The 18,519-nt window shown below is 44.3% G+C and overlaps 1 protein-coding gene across 1 annotated transcript in view; it reads right to left on the bottom strand.

Annotated features, from left to right (window-relative positions):
• The window catches only part of RTF1 (RTF1 homolog, Paf1/RNA polymerase II complex component), a 52,045-nt gene extending 34,351 nt beyond the window's left edge, over positions 1 to 17,694 (bottom strand). Inside the window, exons 1-2 of the mRNA XM_045771116.2 lie at positions 17,482 to 17,694; positions 3,164 to 3,274 (exon numbers count right to left, since the gene is read on the bottom strand). Coding sequence (XP_045627072.1) covers positions 3,164 to 3,274; positions 17,482 to 17,679 — 309 coding nt within the window. The 5' untranslated portion in view covers positions 17,680 to 17,694. The remainder of the gene's footprint in view (positions 1 to 3,163; positions 3,275 to 17,481) is intronic.
• Between the last annotated feature and the right edge of the window lie 825 nt (positions 17,695 to 18,519).

The following is an 18,519-nucleotide window of genomic DNA, read 5'->3' as shown; positions in this document are numbered from 1 at the left end:
CAGTATGTGGTTTTTACCTACAGAGGTGTATCAACATCACGAGAGAGGGGGGAAAAAAGCAAGAGCCTCTGTCTCAAACTTCACATTCTAAGAATCTTGCAAGTCCCCTACCTACCTTAGAGTATCTTTAAGGCAGCCATAAATCTGAGTTCACAGTAATACCACTGAGTTCTCCAGTAGTTGGCAGGATTTTTTTTAAGATTTTAAAAAATTTATTTATTTGTCAGAGAGAGAGAGAGAGAGCGAGCACAAGCAGGGGAGCAGCAGGCAGAGGGAGAAGCAGATTCTGTGCTGAGCAAGGAGCCTGATGCGGGACTTGATGCCAGGACCCTGGGATCATGACCTGAGCTCAAGGCAGATGCTTAACCGACTGAGCCACCCAGATGTCCTGAGGATTTTTTTTTTTTTTAAGATTTTATTTATTTATTCGACAGTGTTAGAGACAGCCAGCGAGAGAGGGAACATAGCAGGGGGAGTGGGAGAGGAAGAAGCAGGCTCATAGCGGAGGAGCCTGATGTGGGGCTCGATCCCATAACGCCGGGATCACGCCCTGAGCCAAAGGCAGACGCTCAACCGCTGTGCCACCCAGGCGCCCCTCGAGGATTTTTTTAAAAAAACTATTTTAATCTTTTTGGACAGTTTGCTTAACTGTCCAAGATTCACCCTAACTTTGAGGTGATCTGTGCTAAGCTAGTAGCCTGGGCCAAAGACTGATATGATAATGCAAACCAAAGGGCACGTTTCAGAACGACCGTGTTACAGAGGCTGCTATTCCGAGTGGGGGTCGGGGGAAGGAGAATGGAGTAGAGCCTGGGACCCGGAGGCAGCAGCATGAGCAAAGAACCTTGTGGGGGAAAGTTACTCAAAGTCTCGCTCCGCACTGAGCAGGGTGCAGCTTGTGTCTCGGCTTGGTCTCTAACAAGCGCATGAACAGTTGGCTAGCATTCTAAGGTGAGGACATTTAGACTTGGTTAAGTAGCTGTGAGTGACAAAGGGAACTGTAAGCTGTAAAAGCTTTTAGAAAGGCTGGATCTACTCTAGTACAAGTTTTGGACTCCTCTAATGCTGTGAGGTTGACACACCCTCTGCCCTTCTGATAGAAGCAGCTAAAAAGGATAAAGAGAATCCCTACAGTAACTGCATACCTAGGACTCTGATCTAATGACAGGAATAAGGCGAACCCAATACTTCAAAGGAGAGTCACTGCTTGTATCTTAAGGAATTGTGAAGACGAGAGACATGTTATGAGGTATCCCAGGCTCAACAGAGATTCAAACTTCACAGATATTAGGGGCAAATCCATAGAAGCTGACTTCTGAAACATGAAAAATAAAAATAGTTCATGTAGGAATAGTGGGAAAGGGAATTATTTCAAGATTTTCCTGTATTGTCTATGCATTTTTTTAAAGAAAAACAAAAACAAAAAAGCAAAAAATTACTTCATAGAGCCTACAACTTTTCTAACAGATTATTTTATCAATTTGAGAGGAATTATAGTTCCTCTAGTTAGTTAATATAGTATATTAAAAATAAACAAAAGAAAAAACCCACATATTCACTACCTCTTGCTGTGGGAAGCAATTTTAGATTAAATTATTTAAGATTAAGAGAACTTCACTACAGTCAATCAGAATACAACCATTCCTAATTTGCATATGCACGGCACTGGTAAATATTATTCTAGACGTTAATTAAATGTCATTATAATAAAAACATTTTTTACTTTAGCGGAACTTTAAAATAAAATAAGTACACTGTTAAAAATATTTTCCTAGGGGAACCTGGGTGGTTCAGTTGCTTAAGTGTCCCACTCGATCTGAGCTTGGGTCTTGATCTCAGGGTTGTGAGTTCAAGCCCCAAGTTGGACTCCCTATATATTTCTATATAGATAGATAGATAGATAGATAGATATTGGATTATCTATATATAAATATTGGATTATATATCTATATCTATATCTCCCCAAGGCTGCAGGGTATGAGATTCAACAGAAAAGAGGTATCTGGCGTCTACCAGGAAATTACTAAAAGAAAAAATTTTAAATCAAATGAGGAACACGTAGGAGGGCTTCAAAGACCTTTCCCTTCATCCCTCTCTTCCATTAAGGTTCTAGATCTTTTAAGGCCTTGGGTGGGCAGTTTGGAAAGTCACCCTGGTTTAAACAACGAACAGCCGAATTTTCCTCCCTAAAAATTACCACCACCACTCTGAGGCTGTTGATTCAATCTATCCAAAGAAAGCTTCTTGTCTTGCTAAAGTACTTCCCACTAACATATGGCATTCTGGTTTTTAAAAAATATTTTATTTATTTATTTTTTAAGCCACACGCAATGTGGGGCTTCAACTCAGGACCCAAAGATCACGAGCTGCATGCTCCACCGACTGAGTCAGCCAGGCACCCCAACATATGGCATTCTCAATCTCTCTCTTTTTTTTTTTTTAAGATTTATTTATTTGAGAGAGTGACTTGCACATGCGTGGGGGGAAGGGCAGAGGGAGAGAATCTTCATGGAGACCCCTTGCTAAGCACAGAGCCCAACAGGGGGCTCGATCTCACAACCCTGAGATCGTGATCTGAGTGGAAACCAAGAGTGGGACACTCAACCAACTGCGCCACCCAGGTGCCTCAACATATGGCATTCTTGACAGAATTTCCTTTTTTCCCCCCAGAGAGAGACAGAGGGTGCATGCAAGTGGGGGGAGGGGCAGAGGGAGAGACAGAATCCCAAGCAGGCTCCATGCTCAGAGCTGTAGGGCTCAATCTCACAGCCCTGAGACCATGACCTGAGCTGAAATCAAGCGTCCAATGCTTAACTGACTCAGCCACCCAGGCACCCCCAGAATTTCTTTTCCAACATGAAAGTGGAATGAAAACAATGACCAAAAAAAGAAAAAAAAAGACAAAATAAAGAGATGAAGACTAACAGGTTGTGCCTCTTCTTTTGCAATAGGGCTGGAAACAAGCAAATAAATGATGGCTGCAAGTGCCCTGCAGAGGGGCACACTAGGTAACTGACAGCACATGACAATTCGAGAGCTTTCCTTACACAATTTTCTTTCCCTAAGAAGTTCTGGTAGATCTTGGGCAGTAAGGTCTCAGTTTAAGGAAAAGAGGCTGTCAAGAGTCACCAACTCAGGGCCCTCAAACGCCCTCCACACCCACCTCGTCATCACTGTTGGACGTCTCCGAGTCTGAGGAGGCTGCAGGCTGACTCACAGGTGGCTCCTTCTCCTCAGAGTCACTCCGCTTCCGCTTCGCCAGGGACAAGAGCTCCTAACAGGGCAGAAGTAGACACATGAGTTTTGTTCAGAGAAAAAACATTCAAGACAGCAAAAGGCCCACCTTCCCTAGGTCTCTTCTACCTCTTTGTGCTTTCAATCGAAAGTTGTCATCTTGGCAACTTTTATCACACGAATAGACTGACTGCCGGGACTCCTAAGCACTAAAGAAATGTTTTCAAAATCTGTCCCTCTCTTCTCAGTGAAAAATGTATGTCTGAATGGAAAAATGACTAGAAAACTGGACTGGAGGTTACTCCCAAATTGTCACCATTTCCTCGATAAGCTACAGAAGTACTGATTCTTAGGAACTGATACGAGAGCCATATTTTCAAACGTAATTTGCTCACTGTTCTTACTGGTATAGCTAACTAATACTCCAAGCGTCCTCTCATTGTAAATCACGGGAAAACTGGCATTTGTGGGATTGTTTTGAACAAGCTGACAAACTACAAGTTTCTAAGATATTTCTTTTTTTTTTTTTTAAAGTGGGCTCCACACCCAACAAGGAGCCCAAAGCAGGGCTTGAACTCCTGACCCTCAGATAAAGACCTGCAAATTACAGATCAAGAATTGGACACTTAGGGGCGCCTGGGTGGCTCAGTCGTTAAGTCTGCCTTTGGCTCAGAGTGTGATCCCGGCGTTCTGGGATCGAGCCCCGCATCAGGCTCCTCCGCTTGGAGCCTGCTTCCTCTCCCACTCCCCCTGCTTGTGTTCCCTCTCTCTCTGGCTGTCTCTCTCTCTCTCTATAAATAAAATCTTAAAAAAAAAAAAAAGAATTGGACACTTAACCAACTGAGCCACCCAGGTGCCCTTCTAAGATCATTTTTTATTTTGACTGCTTGAACTCGGAGTGGGGGGGGGGGAGAAGTGTATATTTTTGGTGTTTAATCCAGAGCCTCACAATAAGCAGTAAGTGTTCGGACTTCTGCATCAGTATCCTAATTTGACAACCCAAATGTTCCCATTCACCACCTCTGCCTTGTGCTGGTGATTTATGACAGATTACAGGGGGAGGGATGTGCCACTAAGTGTCATGGCTAGAACCAGAATTTGCTTTCACATGGCTCCTCTCTGTTACTTCTCACCAACTCAGTCCAGTCACTCAAACATGGAACAAAAGGACACTTGTCTGGTTCTTGCCCTCTGTAGTATCAGTACCAGTCCAAAATTATACTGTACTTACTAGGCGCCAGGTACCTCTCTAAGTATCTAACACTTACTCTTCATGACAACCTTAAGGTAAGTATTGTCATCCTCCCCATTTGAAGATAAAGAAACTAAGCAGCAGGAGAGGTTACCATTACTCAGGGTAACACAGCTAGTACATGATAGAGCCAGAATTCAAACGAGGGCAGATAGAACCCCAAGTCAGTCATGATTTACCAGTCTAAAACATTTTTCCCTTCTGCCAAAAAAGAGAAAAATACAACTAATAAATATTAGTAGTATTATTTCTTGATGATGATGGTGCTATACAATTATAGGTCAAGTGCCAAGACGGATTTTAAAATAATAGACTGCTACAGAGTATCTGTTTTCTTCTTCCAGTCTCTTTCTATTTTAGGAGTATACTCCCCTGGCCAGAATGAGAAAATGACCTTCTCAGATTAACAGCTGACCTGCTCTCTTCCTCATAAGTAGTCATGAAATGTTACTCTTCTCATTTCATTGAAGAGAGGTACCACACCAACTTCCTGAAAAGGCTGAAGATCAAAAGAACATTACTTTTTCATTCCAAAATAGTAACTCCTATTGACCAAATGCAAATTACAGCAATAAGCGTATGTGTTTACTGTCTTTAAAAACTTGAGGGGGCACCTGGCTGGCTTAGTCGGTGGAGCACGCCCCTTGATCTTGGGGTTGTGGGTTCGAGCTCCCCATTCGGTATAAAGATTACTTAAAAATAAAATCTTTAAAAAAACCCAAAAGCAAAAACAGGGGCACCTGGGTGTCTCAGTTGGTTAAGCATCTGGCTTCAGCCAGGTTATGATCTTGGGTCCTGGGATTGAGCCCCCCAATAGGCTCTGCACTCAGTGGAGAGTCTGCTTGTCCCTCTCCATTTGCCCCTCCCTCCACTCCTGGGCATGCACGCACGTTCTTTCTCTTTCTCTCTGATAAATGAAATCTTTAAAAAATAAATAAAAATTGAAAAAAGAAAAAAAAAAAAGCCCGAGGTGTAATTTACATATAGTATATTTTATCCTTCCTTATGTATAAATTCTAAGAATTTGACAAATACATACAGTTTAACCATTCCCACAATCAAGACATAGGACAGTTCTATCATCCCCACAAATACTGCTGTAATTTGCATTTGGTCAAGAGGAGTTACTGTTTTGGTATAAAAAGAAAGTAGAGTGTTCTTACGATCTTTAGCCTTTTCAGGAAGTTAGTGCTCTTTATATCCCTCCCTCCATCCTCTGACGACCACAGATGTGTTTTCTGTCTCTGTAGACAGATCTGCCAATTGTAGAAAATCACATAAATAGAATCGTAGAGTATGCAGGCTTTTGAGTCTGGCTTCTTAGCATAATGCTTTTGAGACTCATCCATGCTGCAGCACATACTAGTAGTTTGTTCCTTTTATTATTAAGTAGTCTTCCATTGTGTGGATGTGCCACACGTTACCAAGTGAAAACATTTGGGTCGTTGCCATTTGGAGGCAATTACACGTTCATATACAGGTTTTTGTGTACATGCAAGACTTTTTTTTTTAAGATTTATTTTAGGGGCGCCTGGGGGACACACTGGTTAAGCGTCTGACTCTTGATTTCAGCTCAGGTTATGATCTCTGGGTCCTGGGATTGAGCCTGCATCAAGCTTCCTGCTCAGGGGGGAGTCTCCGTCACCCTTTCTCTCTCTCTCTGCCCCTCCCCACTGCTTATCTTGCTCTCAAAACAAAAACAAAAACAAACAAAAAAACCCCCAAATACCCAAAACCTTAAAAAAAAAAAAAAAAGATTAGTGAGAGAATGTGTGTGGGCGAGACAGCTCGAGGGGCGGGGGGTGGCCAGAGGCAGAAGGAGAGAAAAATCCTCATTCCTGCTAAGCGTGGAGCCCACTGTGGGGCTTGATCCCAGGACCCTGGGATCATGACCTGAGCCAAAATCAAGTCAGATGCTTAACTGACTGAGCCACCCAGGCACCCCTAAATGTAAGTTATTATTTCACTTGGGTAAATACCTAGAAGTGGGATTGCTGGGTTATATGGTAACTGACATATGGACTTTACTATTATCTTTTCCTCCACATTACCTTAATGCAAATTTATAAAATTTACGAAGATTTCTGGTAAGTAATCATCCTGACCTTCTGAGGTTCACAAATGCACTAGAAATCTGTTTTAATACCAACTCAGTATAACAGGGATTTAGATAACTGTCAATCAAATCCTACCCTGAAACATTAACTATTATAAGTAATAGACATTCATTAAAAGTCACTGTAACAAAAGTGTTAAAATGTTAATACTGCCTTCCTATTAAAGTTCCACTCTGTATGAAAAACCTAGCAAATGGCTCTCCTTCATCAACAAACAATTGCATCTGATAGTTCCTCTTCTCCTATGACAATAAATACAAATTAACAATAGTATGGTGACAGCAAAGACCTTCTCAATAGTGTGAAATATACCCTTTCCACAAGTTAAGATGTGTACAGGAAGTTACTAGGGGGATGCATGGCAAGGTTACTCTTTATAGTTAAGTCCCCTGGTCTACTGAGGGCTCGTTAAGTACAGCTGAACAGACGAACAAACAACAAAAAGGTCTTTCCAACATGCATACGTGAAGAAACCATCAGATTTACTACCTGTAGGGGTGACTGATTCAACACCTGGAACTTGAAAAAGCCAATCTAAAACTGATTCACGCACAGGGTGCCGGTCCATTTGCAGCTGTCTCCTGCCAGCTGGATTCAACTGTACCAGGCTGGCTGAGACGATTCTGTGTGTCCCACAGTTCTCTCTCACCACTGTCCCTATATTTCACCTCATCCAGTGTGAACCTTCCCTACTTACCTCAGTATTCGTCTAAGGGAATGGCAGTCGGGGGTGACAGCATGGTATATCAAATTAAAGCTGAACTAAAGATCTGGTTAAGTTAAGGCTAATGCCCATCATACTACAGGAATGGCTGTGTAGGACGCCACATCTGGCTTCTAGAGCAGTTTCATCAATATTGCTTAAAAGCCATATTTAACATTAAACTAGACTGCCAAAACTGAGACCCTAAAATAAAGCAAGTCTAACTGCAGTAAGGTAATGTTTGTTAAAGTAGCATTATTCTGGTAAGATTAGAGTTCTAATCCCATCAGGGGCGTCTGGGTGGCTCAGTCGTTAGGCGTCTGCCTTCGGCTCAGGGCGTGATCCCGGCGTTCTGGGATGAGCCCCACATCCGGCTCCTCCGCTGGGAGCCTGCTTCTTCCTCTCCCACTCCCCCTGCTTGTGTTCCCTCTCTCGTTGGCTGTGTCTCTCTCTGTCAAATAAATAAATAAAATCTTAAAAAAAAAAAAAAAAGAATTCTAATCCCCATCAATACATGAAGACTCATAAACCTTGAGATTTAATCCCCCCCCAATCATTCACAGTGTACATTTTGGGATGTCATGTCAGGATCAGTTGGTAATAAAGCAACTTAGCTCCCTCTCACTTAAAGAAAATTAAATCTCATCTCTTTGACCAAACCTCCCCTGATCACATGAAAGTGGGATACACATTCTGCACCCCAGAAATGAGACTAAAAGCCTATATGGATAGGCCCCAGAGGTTTTTATGGCTAATTAGCATGCTGAGCTCTTTTTCCCTTATTCATTCCACAAATATAACTACTGTAAATAATTACTACCAGCTAGTGTAACCAAACATCTTGGTTTGCTTGGAACTGTCCTGGTTTTAGCACTGGAAGTCCTAAATTCTAGGAAACTCTTCAGTTCCAGGCAAACTGGGACAGATGGTCACCCTACTACCTACATGATAGGTATCATGTACCACCAAGCCCTGGGTAGACAGTCATGAAAAAAGGATACACAGTCTTTGACCTTATGGAATTTAAAACTGAGTAAGGTGCCTGGGTGGCTCAGTCGGATAAGCGTCTGCCTCCGGCTCAGGTCATGATCCCAGAGTCCCGGGATGGAGTCCCACATCGGGCTTCCCACTCAGTGGCGAATCTGTTTCTCCCTCTGACCCTTTCGTGCTCTCTCTCACGCTCTCTCTCAAATAAATAAAATCTTAAAAAAACAAAACAAAACACGTGAGTAAGGGAGACAGACAATAAACAGAAACAACTCATTATATCTCATGATAAGTGCTAAAAAGGAATTGAATCAAGTGAATGTGAATGGGGAATGTGTCTGTGATACATTGATCTGTGGAGGTTTCTCTGAGGCAACGGCATTTAGGCTGAGACTAGAACCCTTGAAGGAGGAAAGAGAGGTGCAGTTTTCTGGACAGAGATCTCCAGATGGAACAGCTAAGGCCCTGAAGATGGCCAAAGTTTGGCATGGTCTAAGAACTGAAGAAGAACCAATGCGACTGGAGCTTAGCAGGCAAGGGGCAGAACAGAGTAAGGTTGGTTAGAGGTAAGAAGAAACCAGATCATTCCAGGGTTTATAAAGCAGGATGCGGAGTAAACATCTTATTTGAAGGCCATGGGAAGCCATCAAACGGTTTTAAGTGGAGTAACCATCCCCAGAGGGTTTCTTTTTTTTTTTTCTTTTTTTTTTTTTTTAAAGATTTTATTTATTTATTCAACAGAGATAAAGACAGCCAGCGAGAGAGGGAACACAAGCAGGGGGAGTGGGAGAGGAAGCAGCAGGCTCATAGCAGAGGAGCCTGATGTGGGGCTCGATCACATAACGCCAGGATCACGCCCTGAGCCGAAGGCAGACGCTTAACCGCTGTGCCACCCAGGCGCCCCATCCCAGAGGGTTTCTTAAAGAGCACTCTGACAGAGGAACAGACCAGAGGGGCCGAGAAGTGCAGGAAGGAGTCAGAAGGAATCCATAGCAATGCCATCAGAGTGGATGGTGACCTGGACATGGGAAGTAGTCACAGGAACAAAGAGAAGAGGGAGAACTAGAGAGATAATGAGGAAAGAGTAGTAATTCACATAAGTTTAAATTTGAGATGTTGGGGCACCTGGATGGCTCCGTTGGTTAAGTGCCTGACTCTTGATTTGGGCTCAGGTCATGATCTCAGGGTTGTGAGGCAAGCCTGCGTGGGGCTCCGCACTGGGCGTGGAGTCTGCTTAAGATTATCCCTCTCCCTGGGGCGCCTGGGTGGCACAGCGGTTAAGCATCTGCCTTCGGCTCAGGGCGTGATCCCGGCGTTGTGGGATCGAGCCCCACATCAGGCTCCTCCGCTAGGAGCCTGCTTCTTCCTCTCCCACTCCCCCTGCTTGTGTTCCCTCTCTAGCTGGCTGTCTCTATCCTGTCGAATAAATAAATTTAAAAAAAAATCTTAAAAAAAAAAAAGATTCTTCCTCTCCCTCTGCCCTTCCCCACCTCTCTCTCTCTCTTCTCTCCCTCTCCCTCCCCACTCCCTCTCTAGAAATGAAAAGAAACAAATTTGAGATGTTAATTCTTATTCCTTCTTTCATATCAAAACTACAGGTAGAGGAACGGGATTCCAATGGTGGACACATGGTTTCCTTTCAGGAGTAAGGAATGGAGCCATTGTGTGTATGTATGTTTTGGGGACAGGGAGGTATTTGTTTTGTTGGAACTGTTTCAACAAGCATCTACTATTTTTATTTTTTAATTTTTTTAAAAGATTTATTTATTTTAGAGACAGCAAAAGAGAGAAAAGCAGACTCTCTGCTGAGTGTGGAGCCTGACACGGGGCTTGGTCCCAGAACCCTGAGATCATAACCTGAGCTGAAATCAAGAGTCGGACGCTTAGGGACTCCTGGGTGGCTCAGTTGGTTAAGTGGCTGTCTTCAGCTCAGGTCATGATCCCGGATTCCTGGGATCAAGTCCCGCATTGGGCTCCTTCCTCAGCGGGGAGCCTGCTTCTTCCTCTCCCTTTGCCTGCTGCTCCCCCTGCTTGTACTCTCACGTGCTCTCTCTCCTGGCAATAAATAAATAAAATCTTAAAAAAAAAAAAAAAGTTGGATGCTTAACCGACTGAGCCACCCAGGTGCCCCCTACTATTTTTATTGAAAGAAAATAAATCCAAACAATTAACGTATATACAAAAACCCTTCTGAGTTAATTCCAAAGTAGCAGTATAACAATCCTTTATATTTCACATAATTGGCACTAAATGTGGCAACTTTCCCTTCAAATTTCCGGCCAAGTAATTATAATTGTAGATAAAATACTGAGTTGTATAAATGCCCACAATGTTATAAAATTAACAGAATCATTTTTCAACCCATTCAAAACAAAAGGTAAATAAAATTTTTAAAAAAGTTCTATTGTTACTTGTTTTTACTTGGTTCCCTTTTCTAATATACTTCCTAACTAATGCACATTTCTTCTACCCCTTAAAAAAGGGGTATCTTACAGTAGAGGAGTTGGAGTAAGAACTCCCAAATTGGGGCGCCTGGGTGGCTCAGTTGGTTAAGTGACTGCCTTGGGCTCAGGTCATGATCCTGGAGTCACAGGATCGAGTCCTGCATCGGACTCCCAGCTCAGCGGGGAGTCTGCTTCTCCCTCTGACCCCTCCCCCCTCATGCTCTGTCTCTCAGATAAGTAAATAAAATTAAAAAAAAAAAAAAAAAAAAAAGAACTCCCAAACTGACACTGTCTCTTATCTCTGAGTAATCCTGCTGTAACCAGAAAACTCAGAGAACTTGCCACCATGAATATGCCAAGTACCATTTGCATATTCAACAAAGATTGCTTCAAACGAGCGTACTCCATGTTAGGCATTCTTTTTTTCTTTTTTCTTTTCTTTTTTTTTTAGAGATTTTATTTATTCCAGAGAGAGAGAGCGTGTGCGCGGCAGCGTGAGTGAGCAGGGGGAGGAGCAGAGGGAGAGGGACAAGCTGACTCCGTGCTGAATGCAGAGCCCAACGCAGGGCTGGATCTCAGGACCCAGAGACCATGACCTGTGCGGAAGCCAAGAGTCAGACGCTCAACCAAATGAGCCACCAGGCACCCCAGACAGGCATTATTTCCAACTACCTACTTGACGTCTCCACTCAGATCTCTCACAACTTTAAACTCTTCACCTTTAAACCTGATCTTCCCCTGGGGTTCCCCATCTCATGCCAGGCCTTCCTCTTCCTCACCCCCAATATCCAATCAATCAAGTCCTCCCATTTTATCCTGAATATTCTGACCAATCAAATCTACTTCTGTTGTCTCTGTGAGTACCATACCAGTCCAAGTCAGGCATTCATTCAGCAAACATTAACAGGATACCCGCTGCATACCAGGCACTGTTCTAGGTGCAGGGACACTGTAGTGAACAAATAGCCTTGCCTTCCTGGAGCTTCCGTTCTAGTGGGATTTGTGCTTTCCACCATCTCTCACCTGGACTCCTCTGCCACCTAACTGGTGTCCCTTCTCTAGATTACTCTCCACTAACAGCCTAAGCAAACTTTTTTTTTTTTTTTTTTTTTTGAGAGAGAGAGTGTGCACTCAAGAGACAGCACAAGCAGGGGGAACAGCAGAGGGAGAGACAGAAGTAGGCTCCTGGATGCACAGGAAGCCCGACTCAGGGCTTGATCTCAGGACCCTGGGATCATGACCTGAACCGAAGGCAGACGCTTAACAGACTGTGCCACCCAGGCGCCCCCCGAACCAAACTTTTTAAAAGACAAATCTGAACACCTCTTCAAGCTTAAAATCCTTCAGTGGTTTCTCATTACCCTCAGAATTAAGTCCAAAGTCCTTAACATTGCCAACATGGCCCTACCAATAACTTTAAAACTTCTTTTAACCCCAGCCCACAGTACGATCAATTCTACCTCATGAGCCAGTACACACGTACATGTATAACGCAAAATACAGGTTACAGAAAACAACACTCCTTTTTACTAAGTCTGACGCATGATGTTTTCTTTCTTTCCTTTTTAAGATTTTTTTAAAGTAATCGCTACACCCAAACATGGGGCTCAAACTTACAACCCCGAGATCAAGAGTCACATGCTCTACCGACTGAGCCAGCCAGGCATCCCTGATGTTTTCTATTTGATTCAATTTCATTTTCATTTCTAATGCTGGTTGTGATTCACTAAACTGACTTTTCCACCTTCAAAAGGACTACCGCAGCTTCCTTTGTACCTTCTCTCTCCAACTTGTTATATTCCAGTCACTGTGTATTTCTTTCAGTTTCATTAGGGTGCTAGGTCCTTCCTGCCTCAACGCTTTTGAGCATGCTCGTCCCTCAACCATGAACACTCAATATGTCTCTGTACTCTTCAGTCTCCTAATCCTTTCCTTAACACATATTCCAAGTCTTTAAGTGTTACTCCCTCGAGGGTAGTCTAGGGTCACTTGTCACACTCTCACAGTATCCTTGCTCTTCCCTCATAGCTGCTAGTGAAACTGTGAGGAAATGACTCTCTGAGCAATGCCTGCCCCATAGTCACCCTCTCCTTTCTGTCTCCTCTAATCTTTAAAGTGGAAACTGCTTCCATTTTGTTCACCCAATAGCCTCAGTGCCTAACACTGTTTAACACATTTGCTGAAAGATAAACAATCTCTGCCCTTGGGAAACTTACAGTCTAGGAAGGGAGCAGTAAGTATAGCAAAAGATCTGGTGTTGAAAGATGAGTCCTGAATTTTTCCTAAAAGCCTCCCTGCTAAAGCTCCCACGGGACTCAATCTTCCCTGCACAGAAAAGGTGAGTGAAATTACCAAATGAGTTACATCAGGCTGGATGCTACATTATGACACAAATTAAAAACTTCACAAGTTAACACTGACACTTCTCGCAAGTTTTTCATCCTAGATGTCTATGAAATTCTGCTCTAATAGAAAAAGACTACAAAAGAGGCACAACTTTTAAATTTCCCAACTTCGGGTGCCTGGGTGGCTCAATCAAAAGCGTCTGCCTTCAGCTCAGGTCATGAGCTGGGATCAGTCCTGGGATGGAGCCCCGCATCAGGCTCCCTGCTCAGCTGGAAGTCTGCTCCTCTCTCTTCCTCTGCCCTTCCCCCAGCTTGTGCTTGCTCTCTCTCTCACTCTCAAATAAATAAAATCTTTAAAAAAATAAAATTTCCAACTTTTATGGGGAAGGTTTATGGAAGGATACTTTATAACGCTGGTATTTTTAACATATAATATCTAAAAATAACTCCTAGAAAATACTTAGGGGCCTGTTCTTTCAAAGACAAATTTAATTATTGCTACTTCAAGTATCATAAGCAGAGAAAAAGAGGACATGACAACATCACCATTTTAAATGAGAGGAAATTATGAAATAAAGCATTCCAGTATGCAAGTAGTTCAATTTTCTTCTTGAGAAAGGCAGAGTAAAGGTTTTATAAATACTGAGGTGCATTGATCTGAATAGAGAACTCTTATTCCTTTATTATCTTGGATGCTTTTCATTTGATAAGACCCAGCGCATAAATGTTATTCCATAACAAGTGACATACATTATTTCCATGGAAGTACACGATGGGGTAAAAACAAACAAACAACAGCCTAGGTTTGCCAAAAACTCTTTTCCAAAAGGTGCCAAAAACAAGTATCTTCAGGATTTGCCATTTTAAAATGTTCAAGATGGGGTGCCCAGGGGGCACCGTCAGTTAAGCATCTAACTCTTGGTTTCGGCTCAGGTCGTGATCTCAGGATCCTGAGATCGAGCCCCACAACCAGCTCCGTGCTGAGTGCAGAGTCTGCTTGAGATTCTCTCTCCCTCTGGCCCTCCCGCTCCTGCGTGCTCACTCGCTCTCTCTCTCTAAAATAAAGAAATACTTCAAATTTTCAAAGGTCTGAGTTTTTAAAACCCGTCAAAGTTAAAACAATTTTAAAGTACTCCAATACAGTCCCTACACACCTCTCCTTCCCATCATGAACAAAGGAAAAAAGGAAATAGGCCTCAATATAAAGCATCCCAACAATTCAAACAGCCAACAGCTTCACTACCTCAAACATCTCTGTCAAGTTTCTTCAACTGTGCACACACTACAGCCGGGACAGGAGGCTGTTTCTCTCCTAGAGTGTCTTACCAAAAATATTAACTCGCACACAGACAGTGGTCTCAATCATTAACATACATGAGTACCTGGGCTGTACCTGGTAAAACTGCAGAGTCCAGGGCTCTATCCCCTGAGGGTCTGATTCAGTAGGTCTGGGATGGGAACCCCTGCAAAGTACATTTTCAATAAGCAACCCAAGCAGCTTCTGACACAGGTGGTCCTGACCTCCCACCACCAGGAAGAATCAGCACAGTGGGCTCACCTGCCTCACCTTCAGCAAGGACAAAGTTGGAAACAATATTTCTAACATAATGACTTCTATGCCCATCTGGAAAACCTGGGAACAAAGGACCTCCTTTCCAACCGCTTCAGTCTTACACCACTCAGAGGTTTGTTATGATTTTGTCTCTTCCACAAGGACCTTACACTAGACAGCAAATATGATGTTATATCCCCAATGAAGACCCAGAACTAGATGGAGCAGCCCAAGGCATCTTGGTTAGAAAGGCCCAGATGCATTAATTTTGTTCTGAGGATTCCAAAGACCCCCCAAACCAGCCTGACTTTGAATTTCTGCTAAAGGTGTCTGGTGAAAACTTCTAGAGGGCAGAGATGTTTGTTTTTGATTCCCCTAAGAGCCTGGTGGAGCACTGAACAAAGAGAGATGGAAGGCACAGGTGCCTCTGTTAGGATGTGCAGAGAAAGGGAATTTTGATCTGGTTCCCATCTGATAAAAGAATGCCAATGAGAATGGTTGAAGAGGAAAAAGTTGAAATTGCTGTTAAACTGTATTAGGTATCACTTACAAATTTTATGCTAATTTCTTTTTATAAATAGATAGAGCTGGGTTTAAAGTTGCAATCCTGGGACGCCTGGGTTGGCTGGGCTTCTGCCTTTGGCTTGGGTTGTGATCCTGGGGTCCTGGGATTGAGTCCCACATCAGGCTCCTCACTGGGTGGGGGAGCCTGCTTCTCCCCCTGCTCGTGCTCTCTCTCTCAGAAATATATAAAATCTTAAAAAAAAAAATAAAGTTGCAATCCCTTCCAGTGTCCACTTTGGAAGAGCTCTTTGTAGATCAGGTAAAACCTCTCTACCACAAAAGGAAGGTCTGAAATCATTTGTTAGAATTCTGTGGAAAATCACTACAGACAGAGTAATGTGCAGTTTAGTTCATTCATCATCAAAACAGATGTCTTAGAGTGCTTTACCAAGGAAGCTCCCAAATAATCTTTTTGTTTGATATAATAATTTCCTCCTAACTGTTCAATGTACTTTACAAACATGAATTCCAGCAACGTGGAAAATGACCATGAAACATCATTCTCATTTTGCACTATGAAAAATTAAAAGACTAACAGATTGCGTTGATATAGTGAAGACTGTGTGCTTACCATCATGCAGATTTGGAGTTCAAATTCCAACTCTACCACTAAAAAGTTGTGTGAATCTAGGTAAGTTACTTCTTCAATCTCCATCTCCCTCATATGTAAAATGGAGAAAATGATACTAAATTCACCACAATTTGAAAACTTGACAATGTAAATAAAGCATTTAATTGAGGTGACTAGTTCACCCCAAACACTATGTAAATGGTAGCTGATGTTTTTATTAGAAATACCCACATTTCTAGATACATTAAAAAAAAAAGTTCTAATCCTCCTAAGTGCCAGTCTAAAATTTTCCAGCCAAGAATATATTTTTTTATTTTTGTAAGTTTCAAAAGCCTTTCAGTGAAAACATTTCAACTTACCTTTCAATTCCTGTCCCCAAACAAGATTTTCTCCCTTTGATGAAGCCCCACTACTTTTCCACCTCAATACCACCATTTTCGAAACGGTCCTCTTTCTTCAACACATTTCCAGTCCCTCCTCCTTAAAGTCCAGCCCTTTCACGCCTTAATACTTTAGTCCTGAGACCTGTGGCCTAATACCAAGGGACCCCAAGAAATCATTTATACAAAAGCCTTAGTTTGCAAGTGCTTGTACCAATATGAATTCTTACAAACACTTGATTCTTATAATAGCCCAATTAGATACTCAAAGCTAATGTATCTAAATTTTACAGTTACAGACAAAAGATACATAGCTAGAAAAAAACAGCACAGCCGGCCTAGAACTCAAAATTTCAGATTCTGAATTCAGTACTCTCTCAACTTATAAAGCTACTACCTCTGGCATATTCTTTGTATCATTTGTTCACAAAACAAGGGAGGGAAACTCTTTGAATCTTCTTGTATCACTGAAGCACTGTTGTAAAGGACAGCTTCATCCCTACAATATTTTCTAGAGCATAAAAACAAGTTCAAACCCAAGAGAGTGAGACCAAAAGTTACTTTCAATGGTTCCTGCACAATCTTCAGTAAGAAAGAATTCTGGGATGCTGCATGAAAAGTCAAGAGGCCTCATAGTCCTTCCAAGTCATAGTCCTTCCAAGTCGTCCTATATATTTCTTCACTTCTGCCCTCCTTTCTCCCAAGAGTTTTCTTTGGTCTGACATCTCAACGAGGACCCTTCTCAACCACAAACGACCCTAGTTGCTAAACAGATTTGTGCCCACAGCTAAGTCTTCCTCATCAAGCACGGCAAAGGTTCCCCGGAACGTTTAAGTGTGTCTCTCCTCTAGGTCCACACCTCTAGTCTGAAAAACTTCATCTCCCAGGGCCCGCACCATCTCGCCCCCCGCCCCCACCACCCCACACTCACCCTTGCACCTCCTCCAAAATCTCCCAGCCTCCCGGGTTGGCGGGCGATACTTCCTATCTCTCTGGGCCCGGATCGCCGGGCCTGCAGCCCGCCGCTCGGATCTGACCCCGGCAGATCACGGACCCCGCTGGTCCCCCGAGCCCGAGGCCCACTAGCCTGGTCCCTGCCCCGCCTCCCCGCCCAAGGCGCCAAGTCCTCGGGGCTCCGTATCCAGGCCCCGCCGGACTCCGAGGGCCCCGGGCGCTGCGGGGAGGACAAGAAAAAGGTGGCAGCGGAGGTCAGGGCACGGGGCGGGCCGGGAGCTCGGGCCGGAGGCCCCGGGCCCGGCCGGCTCCAGGCTCCCGTGGCCCGGACTCAGCCCTCCCGCTCCGCCGGCCCGCGCCTCCGCGGCCTGCCCTCACCTGATCCAGGTTCTCATCGCTGCCGCTGTCCTCCGTGTCCGAGTCGATCACGACGCGGCCTTTCCGCTTCTTTACCATGGTGGTCCCCCGGCTCGCACGCCGGACGCCGCCCGGACTCCCCTCTTGCCCGCCTGCCAGTGGGACCGCCACTGCCGCCGCCGCCGCCGCCGCTCGACCCACACAAAGGCGACCGCGCATGCGCGCTCCGCTCCGCCCCTGGCCCCGCCCCCCGCTCGTCGCACGCAGTTCGCCGGCGCCCGGTGCCCCGCCCTGCCCCACCCCCGACGCAGCGTGGGAGGCGGGCCCCGGTGCAGGGTTGGGCTCCCGACAGTGGACAGCGGTCCTGTACCCTGCGCGGGCCCCTAGAAGCTTTGGGTGTGTCTTCTCTGCGGGGCCGAAGCTTGGTATGCTACGTACCTGTAGTGAACTGGTGCTGCAAGCATCTGGGTCCGCTCTGACAAGCCTTTCAACTGGCCCACGCTGATGGAGTGTCGAGGGCGCCTTCCGGGGCTTGCCTGCCTGAAAGACACAAGTCGGCTGGACCACGGAGAGGGCACGCGTCCGGGATAAAACCTGCCTACCTGGGGTGCAAGTGACCCCTGAGCTGGATGGAACCTGGAGGATGCATCCGAGTTACCCAAAAGAAGAGTAGAAGGAAGGGTGTTCCCAGCAGAGACCCGCGTGGGCAAAGATAATTGAAAAAATTGGGTTCAGGGAACTGAAAGTTCATTATGGAACAGAGACTGTTGGTGTGTGTGGAAGGACTCAGCGGCCACATCCTTCAGTGCCTAATAAGCTATATTCAGAAGTTTGAACATCAGTATTGAAAGATTTTAAACTGAAGAACGACGTTACTAGATTTGTATTTTAATTACTCTGGGTGCAGTGTGGCGAATGAATTGGAAGGGTGGGAGCCTGAGGGCGAGGAGACCACTTAGGCTGTTGGTGTTATTTTGGTAAGAGATGATGGTATCCCAAACCAAAGAAGAGGCAGTGCAAATGGAGAGAAGTGGATGGATTCTGGATGATTTGGAAGGT

Source organism: Ursus americanus, chromosome 36 (assembly GCF_024610735.1).
Source record: "Ursus americanus isolate L20-20 chromosome 36, mUrsAme1.1.p, whole genome shotgun sequence".
NCBI lineage: Eukaryota > Metazoa > Chordata > Mammalia > Carnivora > Ursidae > Ursus > Ursus americanus.
The sequence above is the reverse complement of the archived record's forward strand: the minus strand, read 5'-3'. Positions and strand labels throughout refer to the sequence as shown.